Raw genomic sequence first — 20,309 nt, 5'->3', positions numbered from 1 at the left:
AGTATAACGCGGCCAGGCGGCTGCCTTACCCCCGCCGTCCTCTCCGCCCCCGGCGGCGACGCACACTTTTACCCCGGCCCCTGGCACGGCTGGGCGCTTTGCGGCAGCAGCTCTAGAAACTTCTCGGTCCCTCCCTCTCCCCTCCCCTTCCTCCTCCTCGCCGAGCAGGGGCCGGCGCTGCGGTGAGAGCAGCAGGGAAGGAGGCGTGCGGCGCCCGCCCCCACCCGCGCTGCCCGGAGCCGGAGGCGCAGCCAGGCGCTATCGCAGCCTCATCCCGGCGCTCAGCGCAGCACCGAGCCCGCCAGGCGGCCCTTCCCTGCGCAGAGGTGGCAGCGGCAGGCGGCATGACGGCGGAGGAGATGAAAGCGGACGGGGCTCCCCTGGAAGGGGTGGACATCACTCCCAAGCAGGATGAGGGCGTCCTCAAGGTACAGGGCGGCTGTTCCCCATCCCCACCCTCCGCACGAGCTCGGAGGGGACCCTGTGCCGGCGGGGAGCGGGGGCATTCCTCTTAGCCTACGAGCGGGTGCTCCCTGGGCGCCCTGGCCCTAGCGGGCCCATTGTGTGGCCCGTGGGGAAGGGGCCGAGGCGGTCCCCGGGTATCCAGGCAGGGCTGGCGCAGCGCGGGCGATTAAACAACAGCGGCGGAGGGCGGGAGCGCGCCCCGGCTGCGCAAGCGCTGCCCGGCTGGCTGCGGGGGTTCCCCGCTCCTCCTGGCGGCTCCCCGCTCCTCCCGGGGCCAGCCGGGGCCCGGGCTGCACGCCGGGAGAGCTCGGGGTCACGGGGGGGCTGTGCAGCGAAAAGGCGCTTCCCTTGCCTTTGGGCTTTCCTCCGCCGTTTAGGGGGAGATGCGGGAGGGGCGGCGGGCCGGGCTCTGTGTCCGGCTCGCAGCGTGGCTTGTGGGGGTCCGGGTCCATCCCCGCCCCCCCAGCACGTGTCCGGGGCCGGGAAATAAAGATGGAGCCCCGGCAGGGCACGTGCGCTCGGTGCCCGTCCCCGCCATGCCCGGCCCGGCTCCCCTCAGGCCGCGGGCTCCGGGCCGCCCCCAGGCCCGCGGTGCGCGGTCCGGTGCTCGGAGCGGCCTAGCCGCCCCTCGGTGCCGCTGGGGCGGCGGCTGGGCAGGTCCCCGGGTGGCCGGGCAGGTCCCCGGCGCGGTCGAGGCGGAGCGGCTGCTCTCCTTTGTACTGGGAAGGCAGGCGATAAGGGCAGCGGGATTTATACCGTGAGGGGGAGTTGTGCGAACTTCCTCTGTCAGACGTTGCCTATTTCCATATCTCTAGAAACTTCCTTAGGCTCTGCTAAAAACTTCAGCGATTATTTAGAAGCGTTATTCAGCCGCAGTAAAATTTCGAAGTTACGCTGTTCAGGAGGAGAAAGGGGCGCCACAGCAAAGGCAAAATTCTGGGTTTAACCTTTAGAGCCTTCTGAATTCTGGGTTCATTATGGAGGCGCTGTCTCCCGTTCAGGAGAGTATTAAGGGAACAGATTGAAGATGTTGGCTGCTATATTTCTGCTTTTCCATGTTTCCTGCTAGCATGTTTAGGTGAGAATTTTTGGGTTTTGCACATAGTACAGTATTAGGTCAGGGTTCTCATCTGCATGGCTGCCCAGGTCTCCCGCAGCCCAGATGCCTTGAGCGTGGCAGAAGGGCAGTGGGGTCTGCCCGATTGATGCAGTACCTGCTTTTTAATGATGGAGAAGCAGCAGGTGTTTTTTGGGTTGGTTTTTCTGTCGTTTTTTTGTTTGTTTGTTTTGAGGAGGGGAGTAGAAAACACTAGCAAACAAAGTGAGGTTGTGAAAATCACAAAAATTGAGATTGTGACATGGTAAGTAAAATACTGTAGAGGTCACAAAGTCCAGCCTCCATAGATTTTATTTTTACGTAATTGCTGGAGTGCAAAATGCATGTGCTGAAATCAGGTGTCTAGCTCTGAACTAACCTACACTAATTATGTACTGGTATTGTTGCAGCGATTCCAGGAGTGTGTTTATTTGCTCATTAGCTGTATATCAGAATAGAATCCACAGTTTTTTACCTGATATTGCTGAATATACTTGCACAATTCCTAGAATAAGTAATTAAGTTTGGAAATAAACCATTTGAAATGCCATATGAGCTGAAAAATCCTGTTTCTTCATCTGAAAAGGAAATGCAAACCTTACAGAAAATAGTATTTCCATATTCACAAGTGAAACTTCAGTCTCTTCAAAATGGAACAAATGCAAAAGAATAAATTGTATCAGTAATGAAAATGAGATATTTGTTACTGTAGAGTACCTTGATATGGCACTACAAGAATATAGCATTTGGTGAAATTTAGTAAATTTCCATTAAACTCAGTTTTTCAAAATTACATCAGACTGGCTGCTTTCAAGTGCTAGTTTGCATCTACTTTATGCAGATTTGCAAATTGCATCTGCTAAGCATGATGTAGGTCAGGTTGCTTACCTGATTCATGTGCTTTTCTCATACTTCTCTGTTTCCTTATCTCTGTGGGAGTGGTTGCTTGAACTTTTGCCTTCCTTGGGGAGACATCACAGATTGGTTTTGTAATACTAATAAAGGCCGTGGTGCTGGTGCAGGGTTAAAGGGATGGTGTTCTGTATGAGGTCAGGCATCCCTTTTCAGATTGAGCATCCTTTCCTTAAAAAACAAGCAGCCAGGATTTTTTCTAGGTTTTGTTTGTTTGTGGGAGTATTTTTTGTTTTAGGCTTTCAGTGAGGTGCTCTCAGCTTGTTAGTCGACCAGAAGCTGTTGGTGGTGAAGCTTTGGTTTTGGATGGAGGGCCCTGGCATTTCAGCTGGATAGTCAGTGACAGGGATGGTGGGAGATTGACTGTGGTGGGTTGCAGGAAACTGAAATTTGTGAAGGAGACTCCCAAAGGTCTGCCTCATTCAGTGAAAAACATGATGGATATAGAAGCATGACATTTAAAGGAGGGATGCCCTGTAACTGCCCTTGGATAGATATTTATCTTCTATAACAGAATGTTTTCCAGGTCTCCATGATACAAGCAAATATGGTCCTCCATTGGTCCCCTTTTGCCTGGCTAAGATAATGCAGAACTTTGGCTTAGGGCTAGCTGGTTTCAATCTATATTGGGAAAAATTCAAAATTCAAATCTGAACTTCGGGAATCCTGTTATGGGCAAGGCCTCATATCCTTGCATGTGAGATATGTCACTATTATTCTCTGATTTTTTTATATGCTTCAAATGAACACCAGAGAGATTGTCCCCACTTTCTGGATAGTATAGATTCTTTTAATACTTGTCTTGCTGGGCAGGCTGGGGATTTTCTTCTCCCTAAGAAGAAAAGCAAACCCATGTAGCTGTATGTGAGACGAGGGTGCTGACAATCCGTGTCAGAATTGTGGGGAGACAAAATTCTTGCAATAAATAATTTTTAAGTGTTACTCTGTAGGCTGATAGAACTAACCTGTGTGAGGTGAGACACTGCTAACTGTTAAACTGCCTGGTTGAACTCGAATAATTTCAGATTACATGTTGGAAAAGACTTTGCAAGGAAAGAACCACCTTGTTCTCTTGTTTAAGTGCTTTGCCTAGAACACTGAACTGGGGCGTGATGATACAGAGGTGATGAGGCAAATGCTTGAGTAAAGAAGAAAAAGCCCTGCCTAATGCAGAGATCTGTAAGCTGATCACAACTGTTGCCTGTTAAATTCTTGTATCACAGCACAGCCATCTTGGGTTCTGCATTTGCAGCGCCGCTAATCTGCAGAAAGAACAGCCAGTCCATTTCCAGGTGACTGAAAAAAACCTGCAAATCCTTTGTCTGCCAAGGATGATAACACACATATCTAGGTATTTGTGATTCGTGTCCAGTGGGCAGGCAGGCTTGATTTCTATGATGTTAATGCTGGTTGCTGTTTTCCCCAGGTTGTCAAGAGAGAAGGCAGTGGGACAGAGTCTCCGATGATAGGTGATAAGGTGACCGTCCATTACACGGGGTGGCTTCTCGATGGCACAAAATTTGACTCCAGTCTGGACAGAAAAGACAAATTCTCATTTGACTTGGGGAAAGGTAATATTTTGTGTTTGGTACTGATCAGTTTTGGTAATAATCGAGACGGGATTTCCTTGTGTGGCTCCTTTGCTTTTCAAAACTGCCACTTAAACTTAAACTTGTATTCTCTTAGAATGGCCCCATCAGAATGTGAGATTTTTGTGAATGAGAGAACTGTGTAGCCCCTTAAAAGAAGAATTCACAGGCCTCAGACAAAGTACTCCAGGAGAACAAATCTGACCTGAAATGTAGATATAAGGGGCAGTTAAATAGCCAGAATATGCATTTTTTTGGTTGGGTTTTTTTGGGGGGCTGACCTCAGTTCAGGAGTGCTTAATTGTGACAGGGTACACAGAGGCAGCTGTCTTATGATGAAACACACTCTCTTTTCCACAAAATTCTCAAGTTAACCCAAATATGAGTCTTTGAGCAGTGCATCTCTTCATTATCAAAATATTTCATTTTTTGAAAATCTGAGCATCGTTATTTCTGCAAATCTTATTACTCAATCTTGTATTCTTCCCTGGAAGTTTCTTACCTTCTTCTTTTTAAAAAAATAGATAATACCTCCTTTTTAAAAAGAGGTAAATTAATTGTACTTCAATTTGAGATGATATTAAGTGTACCTATTAACACAAGACTAATAGAAAGTCTGCTTGATGAGTCAAGAGGAGCAGCAATTAGGACAGCTTGAGTAAGAGAGGGGAGTTTGTTACAGCTTTTCTTTCCTGTCAAAGGAATGCTACTATTTTCTTCCCCCTTTCTGTTACAAATGTGTGTAACTTTTAGTTACCACTGGTGCTGTTCTTTGCCAGCTGATAAAAGTATGAACAGAAAAGGCTGTTGGTTTGGATTATTTTCAAAACAGGAGCAGGCAATATCTCACCCTAAGGCCTTCCTCTCGGAAGAGTTTATTGTTACTTCTTCACACTTCTGACTGTGCCAAGCACTTCAGCTGGTGTCTGTTCTGTTATTCTGTGAAAATAGTTGTTACACCTGGAATGAAAAAATGTTTAGGCCAAATTTGGGTCCCTGGGAAACTTTAGAATTTTTTTAGGCTTAAAACTGATGTACATAAATGAGAGTGAGCACAAGTTCTTCAGTATTTCTGCTGTCTTAGCTTTTGTATACTAAAACTGATAATGCTCAGTTTCACCTGATCATGCCTTTCATGTGTGATGGCATTTGACTTGTACAGGTGAGGTGATCAAAGCATGGGACATTGCTGTGGCCACTATGAAGATTGGTGAAATCTGTCGGATTACGTGTAAACCAGAATATGCCTATGGCTCAGCTGGGAGCCCTCCAAAGATACCTCCCAATGCTACACTGATTTTTGAGGTAAGTGAGAGATGGTCACTAGAACTGTATGCTTGAAAATATGTGTGAGGCAGTATCCTTTCAAAACAGGATTGTTATATTTTCTAGGGAAAATAACATGGTCCATTTTGGGTAGCATGGACAAAATTTTAGTCTGGCTGCCACTGCTCTGTAATGGCTCAGGTTTCCCTTCTCTTTTTATAACACTTGAATGATCTTCAGTGGTGAGTTGTAATTTTGCAGTTACTGGGTGATTTGCAGCAGTAAAGTGCAGGCTGGGAGGGCAGACTATTTCAGTGATAAACTGAATGGTTAAAATCTTTAATAACTTCATAACACTCAGAGTAATGATATATTAAATGTTTTCAACTGCAGAAAGAGCAATTAATGCCCTCAATAATATGTTTTTATACTAACTTGTGTTTTCTTTACATTAACATTACCTATTATGAGCTATTTCAGGGAGAAAAGAGGTAATTGCCCCATGTAAACTGCTGGAATACAATATTTGAACAGCCCTGCAATTATGAACTCTTTCTGTAGAACTGAGCATTTCAGTCTGCCTTAAAGCATCATAAAACCAGTTTGCATTTAGGTTGCTGGTTCATTGCCAAAGTCTCTCTGTGCATCCATGCTACACTGATCAGTCTTGCCCCCATAGATGAAATCCTGTGCACTCACTCAGTGCCTGTGACAGACTTGGCAGTCTTGAGTTTGGCAGCTGGGTAACCCAGTTTGTCAACTCACATGGCCAGCTGCTCTCCTGGAGCAGAGCTGCATGTCTTGGTGAGCATGGAGCCACTTATCCTTGGTGTCTCTCGGCCTCACCAGGAGAGGAGAGATTTTATTTCCTACTGACCTTAAAAACAATTTTCCCCCACATCTTCCCGCTCCTTCCCCAAAGGGGGGTGGAAACAGCAGCTCTCTCTTGTGTGTTATTTTAGAAGTGAGAATGGTTGCTCAGAATGCTGAGACTTGTATTTGTTTTTTCCATGTAGGATTACATTAAAGCTGTTCTGAAGCATACCCTGACAGTCTCAACAGGGTTTAAAGAGGATGGATTTTTCTTACTGTTGAAACAGATCAATTTGCCAACAATTGTTTCAAAATAAATTCTGCCTGAGAGAAGGCAGACTCTTTAGTGTAATTTTTAAAGTTACTTTGCTCTAAAGCACTTAATCAATGGAATGGAATCCTACAATTGGGGGCATAAGGAAAGCTTTAAAATTGATGATTGCTCTGAGATTGAATGTTTTATCTAATATCTGAGAAAGGTGAAAATAGCTCACGGAGTAATTCAAAGACTGAAAGTCCGTTTAGATTTTATTGGAAGCAATGAGCATCTGTTAAGAAGGGTAAATTATACATAGAGTCCTTTAGGATGGAAAATACCTTCAAGACCATTGAGTCCAATCATAAATCTGACACTGCCAAGTCCATCACTAAACCATTAACCCAACCCGGTGCCACACCTAAATACCTCCGGGGAGGGTGACTCACCCACTTCCCTGGGCAGCCTGTTCTAATGCTAATATCCGTTCTAAACCTCCCCTGGTGCACCTTGAGGCCATTTCTTCTTGTTCTGTGACTTGTTACTTGGAAGAAGGGACTGACCCCATCTGGCAACAGCCTCCATTCAGGGAGTTGTAGAAAGTGAGAAGGCTCCCCCCAAGACCCCTCTTTTTCTCCAGGCTAAACACCCCCAGCTCTCTCAAGCAGCTCCTCGTGGGACTTGGGCTCCAGACCCTTCACCAACTCTGTTGCCCTTCTCTGGACACATTCCAGCACCTCAGTGTTCTTCCTGAACTGAGAGGCCCAAAACTGAACACAGGATTTGAGGTGTGGCCTCACCAGTGCCTAGTACAGGGTGACAATCACTGCCCTGGTCCTGCTGGCCACGCCATTGCTGATACAGGCCAGGTACCATTGGCCTTCATATAATTGGATATTGAGTTTGCTTTGCATTTGGGTAGTGTATTTGCATTTCTTTCTTTTTTTTTTTTTCATGGACCTGTGAGTAATAGGATTAAAGATATATTCTGTGTGAAGGATTAAAAAAATATTGCTAGCAGGTAGTGTCCACTAAGGGATGACATTTACTCACTTTGACTGCATCAAAATTGAGACCATTATTTCTGAAAAGTAGTGTCATGTAGAGCTGTTCATAAAGAGCATTTTCTTACCTAGAAATCTGGTGTTATTCATGGCTTAGTTGTATTGGATCAAACTACCCATGGTGGAGTACTGTGTGCTTCTATGCAAGTGATACCAGCTGTAATCAGGGCTGAGCTGATGATTGAAGTGCAAGCTAAAAGCTCAAGGCCTTCTACCTAGGCAGCACAGTGGGGCATTCTTAAGGCCTTAGCACTACTACACAGGATGCACGTGGACAGCAGAAAGCAGAGAAATTTGTATTGTCCTTCAACAAGAGGTAATACCTGACATTGGGATAAATAAAAGTATTTTATTTATCTGCAAGATGGAATTTGATCCATCAGGCTGCTCCTGAGTCCATCCCCCACAGTCACCCAGGTTATTCACTTCCCAGTGGGTTTTTCTTGGTGCTGCCAGTCTGGTCCTCCATTTTCTGGGTGTGCTTTTAGGTAAAAGTAGTGTTTCACTCATGAGTCTTGATATCCCCTCATGCCTGCCTGGGCAGTTAGGTTGAAGGGAATAGGGGAGGAAGGAAAGGACCAAAGCTGCCTGTGATAGTTTTGTGCTTTCCTAACAAAATAGCCTGAGGCTCACTGGCTGCAACAAGTAAGTGGTGCTGGGTGTGTCCTGACTGGGGGTGTGGGTTGGAAATTAGATCCAGGAAATTTTCCCAAGTTCTACTAGGTTGCAATAGTTTCTGGCTAGTATGACTCTCAAGCAGCTAAAGTCTCTAAGTTTCCACTCTTTTATTTTTACCTAGGTTTACTTTTTATTACTTCACACAGTATCAGCAGGGTTCTTTTGCAAGTGCCTATCCCCATACCAAATTTTTGTACAAGTTGCATTACAAAAGACCCTCTAGAACTTACATCTCTTAAATCTTAAAGAGATTTTTGTACCTGTGTCGTCACACCAGCATTTTATATGATAAGAAGTAATGCATGTCCTCTGATTTGGAAGTTCTTTTCTTTTTTGATCTGGTAGTGGTTTTGTTTTTTCTTTCTCATGATTACTTTTGCTGAGCAATATTATTAGATTGCTAGATTATTCCATAGAATAGTATTGTTCAGGCTGGGAAAAAAAAAAGGGGGGGAGGTACACATGGTATGGTCATCAGTAGGATGTTCAGGAATTACTTTTTTAAGACTGACTGAAGAGAAAGACCAGAATATTATTTGTTACTAGGTATCAATTAAAATAAAAAGTGGAAGTACTGGTGGATATTCAGTGCCTTTTGCATTCCACTTATCTCAAGTCCAGTGTCAGAAACCTCCACAGCATTAGCTCTGAACTTTTTTTTTTTTAATGACGTAGTCTAAACAATACTGATTATAATGACTTGCTTTTTTGTGCTTGGGAGTAGTTTTCACTATTGTTTTACTCAAAAATAGGATATGATTTTTTTTTTCCTTCACTTCGTAGCAGCAAGGAAAGTACCTTTTGTAACTAGACTGTTTTTCTGTGTTGTTGTGTTACTTCCACTTGAAACTATGGTTTACATTTACTTGGGAAGGCATGTGAAGATTCAGACTGGATACTTGTCTCCTACTTGAGCACTAGTTCTTAAAAATCTAAAACAATTTGTTGCAGCAGAGGGTTATAAGTTTCAAAGATCTCTGTAGAATAAATCCTGTGAGTTACTAAATTGGTCTAATAAGAATAAATGAAAGGCTGTTCTTCCCTCAACAGATAGAACTTTTTGAGTTCAAGGGGGAGGACCTCACTGATGAAGAAGATGGTGGCATCATCCGAAGAATCCGTAAAAAAGGAGAGGGCTACTCCAGGCCCAATGAGGATGCACTTGTAGAGAGTAAGTGTGTTGTTACATAAATAGTGAATGGATTTGCAGTGAGGGATGACAGAACCTTTTCACAGCCTACAACTGCATGTCCTGAGGGACAGGAATACATGGCTTCTCTTTTCTGTACCAAGTAACTTAACAACCTAGAGTAAGCTTTCCTTCTCCTGTTTCTAGCAAGGTTTACATTTTCCAGCAGCAACTGTGTTTTCTGGTGATACTGAATCTGTTGAAGTGCTTATCTGATGACAGAAGGTGATTGAGTCTCATAAAGTATTTCCATGTGCTAAGGAACAAAAGGGGAAGTCATTCTGGCACTTTTTGTCAGAGTGGAAAAAACAAACACTTAAATGAACAACAAAAAAAGAGGGGTTGTTAAATTGAACAGCAGAAGTTCTGTTTGCTGCCAGTAGCTGCCACACCGTAGGTAGCTGCTAAAAGAGAAAAGACTGTTCAGGAGGAGGCTTTGGCACTTGTGTGTGTGCTGCCTGCCTGTATGGAACTCCCTGTGCACTCCTGGGTACTGCCCACTGCCATACACTGCATTCTGATTTCTCGCTGCTGTTCTGGTTTTTGTTACCAGTCCAGTTTGAAGGCCGACACGGAGATCGTGTTTTTGACAAGCGGGAATTGCGGTTTGAGATTGGAGAAGGTGAAAACTTTGATATTCCTCATGGGCTGGAGAAAGCAATTCAAAAAATGGAGAAATCAGAGGAATCTGTGTTCTATCTCAAGCCCAGGTATGCTGTTTCTGGTGTTTGATATAGAAAGGGCTTACACTAATCATCTGGCAAGAAGGAACTATTTCATTATAATACCTTTAAGTATTTTTTCAGTGCTGTGGTAAAAACCTGGATCAGCCCCAAAATTTGATGTATGAGAAGTATCATGCTTTGCCACTTCATAGTGAAGCAGTAGCAGTCCAGAAAAAATTACCTAAAGTCTCTGTAACGCTGACCTCTAAATATTTTTGAAAAACATTGCTCTCAAACTTGGATTTTTGTGATCCCTCTTCATGACTGATTACTGTAAAACAGTCCATATGTAGACTTGGATATAGGCAGAATTTTCTCTTTTCAATGAGAACACATCTGAAACAAGTGGAGTTGCACAGATTGTTTTCATTAAACTTTAATTTATTTCAGTTTTCATTTAATTTTTTTTAAACTGTAACTAAGCCTGATGGGAGCAGAAAAGGAAAGCAATCTGATCTAGAGGGTTTTCCTGCTAATATGCAGCTCTTTCTAGAATTGCATAGCAGTACCTTTCTGGAAGCATTTCCTGTTTACCAGCTGGTTAGCAGTGTCTTAAGTGTACAGCTGCTCACCTAATCTTGGTCTTTATTCTCTTTGCTTTTCTAAGAATAGAACTAAAATACAGGTGCTCTGAATGCAACACTCAGTTTCAGACCATAAATATTAAATATGGTAGTTGCAATTTGAAAGTTGGTTGTTTTGATTTGGCTTTTTTTTTTAATGAAGGGATTACTTGCTTTTCCTTAAAGTTAACTAAAAAACGAATAAAATAATACGAGTTGCTAAAAGATTAATGAAGTGAATACTAGCTTTCTCTTACTTACTTCTGTCTTGTCCTTGCTAATTTTAGAATTGTATCTAGAATTCTTCAAGCCTTTGTCTTGTAATAATAATTTATGTGCATCCCAAATTTGCATGGGGTTTTTGTCTCCCTCTTCCTGTGTAGCAAATGTAGCTCGATGGATAGTTTTGAACTCTTCTCTTATTTGTAACTTTTGCTTCTCCCTCCCCACTCCCATTTTACAGCTATGGTTTTGGAAGTGCTGGGAATGAGAAATTTAAGATCCCTCCAGATGCAGAGCTGCAGTATGAAGTGAAACTCAAAAGCTTTGAAAAGGTGAGAGCAAGAGACGAAATCCCAAAGAGATCCGGGGCTGGGGGAAGAAGTGGGAGTGCAGCTTAAATGATGACAATGGAATTATTGAATGGTGATGTGAAACAAGGAGGCCACTGTTGCCAGAGATGATGCTGACATGCTGGGAGCTCTTGGCTGAAATGGTCCTTATTCTTTCTGTATCCCTGTCTGTTGCCATCTCTCGTGCTCTGGGCTGGTTTCCATGAGCAGTGCAAAGCTCTGCTTTGCCAGGCTTATCTCAACCATACTGTTAGTGGGAAGCAACATAGCTACTTGATTTCCCTAGAAGTTGTGTTGAAGTTGACTGGAACTGTTCCTGTTTGGGTAGGCTAAGGAGTCCTGGGAAATGAACACGGATGAGAAGTTGGAACAGAGCTCTATCGTGAAGGAGAGAGGCACTCAGTACTTCAAGGTAAGTTACAGTACCCAAGTAATAATAGCATTTCTTGGTCTGTGTCATGATAATAAACATATTTGATAATAATAAACATCATTGATAATGATGTTTACAGCTTCTGTAATTTCTGAGTGGTGTTCATTGTATTCTGTGAGATTTTACAGGGAGAGCTGAAGGGGAATGTGTCTTAAAAAAAAAGAAACTCGGTTGGATTATCCAAAGAACTAACTGCAGGGCGCTGTCTGTTAGAGCTGTTTGCTCTGTCTACAGATAACACTGTAGGGTGTGCAGTATTTCAGTTCCTGCTGTGGGCCAGTGCTATGAGTGAACAACATTCATTTGGGTAGAGATGTGTGGAGAAGCTGTTGAAAACAATTTCAGTAGCTAAAGGAAGAGTTTCCTATTATCTTGGTATTGCATGTTGAGAATTCCCCATCTTCCCTTATTTTTGCATCATAAGTTGAATATAAAGGTAGGAGTTCAGTGAAGTATCAATGCTGGCATATATCCCTAGCTCTAGTGGGGAACCTGTTAAGTATTCCTAAAGATTTTCTGATCCTGTGCAGGAACGGCTCTCAGAAGTAGTGTATTTTTGATGATAGATGTTACTTTTTGATGAAATGGGGTTTTTTAGATGTATTGCTCAAGGCAGGCAAAAGGGTCAAGAGGGAGATAAAAGTTCCTATGATGAGCTTTGTGATAATTGAGCTGCCTTGTTTACAGGAGGGGAAATACAAGCGGGCAGCATTACAGTATAAGAAGATTGTGTCGTGGCTGGAGCACGAGTCGGGACTCTCCGAGGAGGAGGAGTCAAAAGCCAAAAGCCTGAGGCTTGCTGCCCACCTTAACTTAGCTATGTGCCATCTCAAGCTAAAGGAATACTCCCAGGCTTTGGAGAACTGCAACAAGGTAATAGGAGTTGATTTATTCTTAAACTGCACAAGCAGTCTGACAGTTTGTCTTGCTTTAAACATTTTAGGGACAACAGGCCAATGTGGTGTTTCGTCTTTCTTACCAGCTGTCATTTGGGTAGTACAGAATTTTTAGTGCGCTCAAAATATCCAACTGATTATTTTCATAATTAGTGCCCTTTCAACATCTTTTACTAACTTGCTGCTACATTGAGAATATTCAAGTATTTAGGAATAAGGAACACTTGAAATGTGGTGAAGGTAGTCGTGTTGGCAGAGGTCTTTCAAAGAGCAGGATTACTCCCTGACTAAATCTTAGACTTGCTGGTTCTCTTGTCAAATAGCCTACTATATTAATTCCTTTTTGTATTTCTACTGTACTCCACTGACTTTATTAGTAAGCCCTGACAAGACTCATAAGCCTACATCAGAAGGTACAGTTCCTAGCAGTCACTGATGTTCTGACTGCATATAATTTTTATAAAAGAATAAAAATTTGCTGAACATGACTTTGGTTTTTGTGAATGCAGGCACTAGAACTGGATAGCAACAATGAAAAAGGCCTTTTCCGGCGGGGAGAAGCTCACTTGGCTGTCAATGACTTTGAGTTGGCCCGAGCAGATTTCCAGAAGGTGATACAACTTTATCCAAGTAACAAAGCTGCCAAAGTGCAGCTGGTGACTTGTCAGCAGAAAATCCGGGAGCAGCATGAGAAGGAGAAGAAGATGTACGCCAACATGTTCCAAAGGCTCGCAGACAAAGACATCAAGGTAAGTAACACTACTCTGAACATGACAGGAGGTGGTGTCATGTGTTAGACAAGGAACAGTGGTTTAGGTACTCACCTTGCTTCTTATTACAGATAATTATAGCAGAAGAACACTCAAGTAGAGGACTGCTTTGGGGAGCAGGGATGGAACTCAGAGTGCCAACAGTCAAAATTATTAGGCCATCTTGTTTGAACAGGAAAACCAGGAATACCAACCATTGCACAGAAAGCTCTTATCTATTTCAACTGGATTTGCCACAGACCAGTGTTAATCAGAAGGCAGTTAAACTGATGAGGTGCAAACAAGACAATGTTCTAGAAGTGGAAAAAGCACCTGTTCCTCTAGAATCTGTTGCAAAGAATGGGCTTTTCTGGTGCCTGGGGTTCCCCTCTAGTGAGAGCTTGTGTCTGTCCTACAGAGGGTGCTGAACACCATCTTGCTTCTCACGGACACATTAGGATGTGGTTGATGGTCTCCATTACAAATGTCACAGATTGTGGATTGTCAGAAGATTGATTATTCTGCTGTATGGATGGTTTTCTTCATAAGCTTTCACTAGAATTTTAGTAAATGCTAGTTCAGTTAATAATGGCAGGATGTGAGTACAGGTTCTAAGATTGTATTAGGTACCAAGAAACATTTCAGGTTACTGGTGAGAATCACATATCCTAAGAGAACCTTCTGGTTTTTTTTACTTAAATCTGATGATCTAGAAGGACAAGATGAACCTGTAACTTCTCTGACAAATCTGGGGTTTATGTCAGACTCAAATTTCGTCAGACTCAAATTATGTCAGTGACAGTGGGGAGTAGAGAAGTTTGTATTTTATGAGGTTATTTTCACCTTTCCAGAATATGCATGGAGAACATACAAAAGTGCCTGATACTGGTACATTAATTTCCTTTGGTTAACTGTGTCATTGAGTCTTTCCAGAGGCATGATATCCTCAGATGAGTGTATCCTGACAGTTCAGCCGTTTCAGACTGTCAGCTGACAATTTCCTACATGAAACGCTTCACTTTCTTCTCTTTTTGGCTAAAGCAGCCTGATGTCAGCAGTCTTTGTGTATTGAAGCATAAAAGAAGGTATTCTGTTTGTCCTTCTAGACAGTGATATAAAGTCACACAGTATCTTAATTTTTAATAAAAAAATCTCAGAAATATTTTTCTAAAAAGTAGAATTATTTCACTGTTGGACATCTTCATTTCTGAAATTGCAGGATTTAATTGCCAGCTGCCAGGTTCTGTGGTGAAGGATCCTTTAGGTTAGCACAGCTGCTGGGAATTTAGCTTCCTCCACTAGGTGTGGGATACAGCAGGATCTGTTGAAATAGGAAGAGTGGATTGCTGAAACAAGCTATACCCACTAAAACTTCAAAAGCCTTAAGCTTTCTTCAACTCTTAAGACAAATAGTTGGAGTAATAGAGTAACATTCTTGGCAAAAGGCAGACTTATAATCTTTGCACTATAGACTGTTTGGGATATTGGAAAAACATTGCACTTAGTTCCAATTTCCCTATCTGCTTTGGATAGCATCAGTTTGAAGTTGTAGAATGCTTTAGGTTGGACTCCAACCAAATGTAAATGGAACATTATTGTTTGGCATCTAACACTGGACACAGGATTTGAGGTGTGGCCTCACCATTGCCAAGTAGAGGAGGACAATCCCTGTCCTGATCCTGCTGGACACAGTATTGCTGATACAGGCCTGGATGCCACTGGCCTGGTGAATTCTTCCCAACCAGTTAGATGATCTTGGGAATGTGCAATGTGCTGGTTTTGGGTTTTTTTTCCTCTGAGCCATCTGGCTTGCTTTAAATGGATATGGTTTTATGTAAAATGGGAGTGATGGAACTATAAACTGTAAAGGATGCTTACTCCCTGGGCCAGTCTTGAGGTGGTTTCCTTGCAAGAAAAGCTTGTTTTCCTGTTACTGCATTTATAGTGTTGCTTTACTCCAGCTCCAACAGTGTCAGTTTAGTGGTGGTGTAGTAGAAGTTCAAAGTTCTGGAGAAGAGAGTTTGTTTACTGAATGTCTTCTGATTGGTAAGAAGATAGCTTGGACTGCAGTTCTGATGCTCCTGACACAGTCTGTTAAATTCAACAGCCACTCTTGCATCAGTAGTTCCTTTCATTAATTTGAAAAGTTCACATATGTAAAGTGTGAATTTTTGAAGGTCAGGGTGTTTATCACCTTATCTTAAGCCTAGGATTGGTAGCTAACAGATTTTCTGTGGAGAGAAGACTTAACTCTTGTGTGCTTTGTGGAATGCTTCTGAGAATGAAAAACTGATCTTTGACGCATGAATGTTCTTTTAAATGTGGTTTTGTGTTGTAGCCAAATTGATGTAAAATTTTAAGGATTCTGCCCATTTCCCCTTTTCCCCATTCTGCTCTCCCAGCATTGTATGCTTAAGATTTTGCTTGTTTTTGTTTGGTTCTCATCTAAGATTATCATAAAACAGATGGCTCAAGATGCTGGGCTGACAGGTGGAATAGCAATTCCATTGCACTAGATTTTGAGATAAGCTAGCCAAGACATTTTTACCTCCCCTTACTGTGCTTGAAAATTATTGTAAGGTCAGGATGTGCTGGTTATGTCCTATTGTAAAAGCTGACCTTGGAGCTCTGACCTCATGGCTCTGCCTTCCACACCGTTTATGAGGAAGATGCACAAGGAGAGGGCTTTAGAGCAGCCACACTGTCAGATCATATCTTCTTCCAGTTTAGCTGTTGCACAGGACATCCAAATCACTGTTGTTGATTTTGAAGTGTCTCTTCACAAAACCTAGTTGTCCAACAAAGATGATTCTTATGCTGAGTGCTAGTGTGCCTCATACAAGTTGGGTCAGGGTAGGCCATGGCAATGGCTGAAAATTAATGACGTTAGTATTGAAGCAGGGCAAAAGCAGTTCCTGCAGAAGCTTCATAAGTGAATTTCATTTAAAGGACTTCTAAGAAAGTGTTGTGTGGCAAGTGGGTGCAGGCTACATTAAGAATCATAACCACCTAACACCAGAACACCTGAACATTTTTGGTTTCTTTTGGCTGAAGATAATATCTTAATTCAGTCTGGCAGGGTAGATGAGCTTTCCAAGGAATAAGAATAAAACAATGTTTTGCTACATATTTTTGTGTAATAATAATTTTTGTAAATTTTGTATAATGTATTAATATATTTCTTTGTCTCTCTATTTAGTCATCTGCTACTCTTCAGACAAGCCACACTGAAGATGCAGAAATGAAAGATGCGCAGAATGGAGTTGAAGATAAATCAGAAGTTGAAGCAGAAGCATAAGAATACCCCTATTCCATTAGTTTTGTAAATGAAAGAATTTCCAGTGAATTAGACCTTTATTTTTCTACCTGGTTGGATAGTGGCTTCAAGGGAGCAGAGGCTGAAGCCACCATGCCACAGTCAGTTACAGCTTTATGTGGCTGTTCAAGAAGCTGAGTGGCAGCATAAATCTGGCTTAATCCTAGTGACTTTATTTATTCATTCAGCCTCTGTTACTGTTTGGGTTCTGTCTGGATTTACTCTGCTTGGTTTATTTGCATTTTCATAGAATCATAGAATGGCTTGAGTTGGAAGGGACCTCAAAGATCTAGTTCTAACTCCCCCTGCCATGGACAGGGACACCCTTCACTAGACCAGGTTGTTCAGAGCTCCATCCAGCCTGGTCTTAGACACTTCCAGGGATGGAGCACCTACAGCTTCTCTGGGCAGCCTGTTCCAGTGCCTCACCACCCTCAGAGTAAAGAATTTCATCCTAATACCTAATCTTAACATGCCCTCTTTCAGTTTGAAGCCATTGCCCTTTGTGCTGTCACTACTTGCCCTTGTAAATAGTCTCTCTCCATGTTTCTTGTAGGCTCCCTTTAAGGTACTGGAACGCCACAGTTTGGTCACCCCAAAGCCCTTCTTTTTTCCAGGCTGAACAATTCCAGTTCTCTTAAGGAGAGGTGCTTCATCCCTCTGATCATCTTGGTGGGCCTCCTCTGGACTTGCTCCAAAAGGTCCATGTCCTTCCTGTGCTGGGGACCCCAGGGCTGGATGCAGTGTTCCAGCTGGGGTCTCACCAGAGTACAGGGTGAAAATCCCCTCCCTCCCCTGCTGCCCACGCTGCTTTGGTTGCAGCCCAGGTTACAATTGGCTTCTGGGCTGTGAGTGCACATTGCCAGCTCATGTCCAGCCTCTCATCCAACAGCACCCCCAGATCTTCCTTGGCAGAGCTGCTCTGGATCTGTTCGTCCCCCAGCCATTATTGATACCAGGGGTTACCCCAGCCCAGGTGCAGCACCTTACACTTGGCCTTCTTGAAGCCTCATGAGTATCACATGGCCCCACTTCTCAGGCTTGTCCAGGTCGCTCTGGGTGGCATCCTGTCCTCCAGGTGCGTCAAGGGGACTGCTCAGCTGGGTGTCACCTGCACATTTGCTGAGGGTGCACTCTACTCCTTCATCCATGTCATTAGCGAAGGTAATAGTAACACTGGTCCCAGTATGGGCTCCTGAGGGACACCACTTGTCACTGGTGTCCATTGGGATGCTGAGCCCTGGACCACTAGCCTGTAGATGTGACCGTGCAAGCAGTTTCTTACCCATCAAACAGTCCCCTCACTGCATCGACCTCTGTCCAATTTAGAGAAGGAAAATTACAGAAATGAAGGTAAATGACACCTGTAGCCCTTCCCTTGCTCACTCATGGAGTCACTACATCATTGAAGGCCACTAGGCTGCTCAGATGGTCCTTGCCCTTGGTGAAGCTGTGCTGGCTGTCCCTGGTCACCTCCCTGTCCTCCATGTGCCTTAGCATAGCATCCAGGAGGCACAGAGCTGAGGCTGACAGGTCGGTAGTCCCTGATTTGTCATCGGTGTTTTTCTTTCTAGTTCCAGCTTACTTTAATCCCAGGTTCTGCTTTCTAAATTTATTTCCTTGATTTGCTTCAAGTAATCAGCTTTTTTCAGGAGTCCTCATGCGAGACTTAAGAACAAATTGGCGCTCCCAATTCTTCTGCCTTGGGATTGCCCTCTTTCCCCTTGTTCAGTAGGGAGTCCCTTCCATTAAGTTTTGTAGCCTTTCTTGTATGCCTCCTCTTTGCAAATTGCTGAAGGTGAAGACTGTGAAGTCACAGCTTAAGTAATAAAGCTCCAATTAAACTCAAGAAAACAGAACTTTTCGTGGGTTTTTATTGGAATTTGCACGGAATTGAGAGAATATACTGTTCTTTGGTTCTGTTTTCTTGTCTGCATAGCCAGTGTCCTGATTATTTTTCTCTGTTGTTTGTTCATTACCATAAAATAGTCCCATGATATTTGATACAGTATTTACCCATATATTTGCAAAAGGGAAAAATTGTGTTGCTGGAAACTCTGCATAAAGCAAGTCTGTAACCTGTGCATAGAGATTGTTCTATGTTCATATTGCTATCTTCCTCTTCACCCCACCACATTGTAAAACTGGACCAGAGGGGAAAAAAAACAATACATCTAAAAGTGACTGGCTTTGAAGTGAAAGTAAGGGATAATGGCTTACATATTACAAATACTTTTAATGAACTACAAACTCCTGAGTGATTCTAATGTCTGCTTACCCAGATCTCACAAGAAAGCTATTACTCAGTATTCTGCTTCTTTCTGCAGTTTGTGTGTCTTGTTTGGGGGTGGGTGTGCTTTTGAATTTTGTGGGGGCTTCTGGTTGGGGTGGGCTTTTTTTGTCTGAAGGCATGGAACATAGTACTCAAACTCAGCTGTTGTTTATCCTATCACGTGATGTTAAATTCAGCATCTCCAGTGTCCTGTTTAGAGACAGGGGCAGAAGGGGCATTTTTTTTTTTTTGCCTGCTCTGCAGAAGAAAGGTAGAAAATCTGTTTCTCTCAGATTAAAATAAATCGACTTTTTAATGGTGAGAAAGATGTCTTTGCATGCCATGCCATGGGCTGGAATTTGTGTGTATATTGCAGAGAGTATCCCTGTTCTAACATGTAATAGAATGTGAATTCCTGGTCTCCTTTGCTGAAAGAGAAGTACTGTGTAAGCACTTGAACTGGGGGCCTGGGGGAGTTCCACTACCTGTCCTGCAGCAGTGCGAGCCCAGCTTGGGCCCTGGAACTGTCGCCAAGCAAGGGCTGCTTGGAGTGCTGCCCGGCCCCAGACACCAAATTCAGCACCTGCTGCTGGGTTGGAGCATGGTTAGAGAGCTGGGAGCTGCAGTGCTCTGGGTCTCATGGGGTGGGTGGGAGAGGACAGAGGCAAGAGAGATGCTTGGGAGGTCACTTCACTTAAGGAAATGCTGATTTCATTTGCCTGATAAAGCCTTGGGGTTGCCAGGTAATGGGGGTGATTTTCATGAGCTCTGACTGTAGTAACAGCCTCTTGTATGTATAAAAATTTATACCAAAGCACTACCCCCTCTTGTGGGAAACAACACTGTGAATGTCTGCTGGGGTTAGAAGAAGGGATTTATAGACCTAGAAAAACAGTTAAAGGGGACAGGAATGCCAAGCCAGAGTACTTATTAATCACATAAATACCTTGATTTATTGCTAATTATTCCTGGAAATACAAGCCTCTGTGGCTTAAACTGGCTTTGCTGCTAAAGCATAGAGCCAAGTCCTAATGAGAACTTTGTAATTGTTGAACAGCAGTTTTCAAAAATCTACAGGCATGATAGTTGTACATGTTTCTGAAAGCAAAAAGTGATTTCTGTGGCACATCTATAAAAAAATCTAGTCAATGGTGCATCTGTTGTTAAGTGTGAGCAGTCTTGAAAGTACCACTGTGCCCTTGTTGTTACTACATAAACTATGAAGTGTTTGAGAATGTAAATCTGTTAAGGACACTAAACATGCCCTGTTCAGGCAGATGAACGGATGTTCCGTGCTGTCTTTAAAAGTGGGTGTGGTTGCCGGCAGAAGGTGGCAATACTGGTATTTGTGAGTGAGGTCATGCATGTAAACTTCAACTATAAACTTCGTTCTGTATGTCCTTATAGATGAAAAAAAAAAAAAAGAAAACAATGCTTAAAATAAACAGTTACAGT

General features: G+C 43.2%; 1 protein-coding gene across 1 annotated transcript; it reads left to right on the top strand.

Moving 5' to 3' along the window:
- Positions 1-179: 179 nt before the first annotated feature.
- On the top strand, positions 180-20,309 carry FKBP4 (FKBP prolyl isomerase 4). The gene is made up of 10 exons (XM_058800640.1): positions 180-428; positions 3,900-4,044; positions 5,225-5,367; positions 9,190-9,310; positions 9,882-10,038; positions 11,080-11,170; positions 11,517-11,600; positions 12,309-12,494; positions 13,027-13,266; positions 16,466-20,309. Exons 1-10 carry the CDS (start codon positions 345-347, stop codon positions 16,562-16,564), a joined length of 1,350 nt encoding a protein of 449 aa, XP_058656623.1. The 5' UTR covers positions 180-344; the 3' UTR covers positions 16,565-20,309.

The sequence above is a fragment of the Ammospiza caudacuta genome, chromosome 2 (genome assembly GCF_027887145.1).
Source record: "Ammospiza caudacuta isolate bAmmCau1 chromosome 2, bAmmCau1.pri, whole genome shotgun sequence".
In the NCBI taxonomy this organism is placed as follows: Eukaryota; Metazoa; Chordata; class Aves; order Passeriformes; family Passerellidae; genus Ammospiza; species Ammospiza caudacuta.
This window is presented reverse-complemented; position numbering and strand designations above follow the sequence as displayed.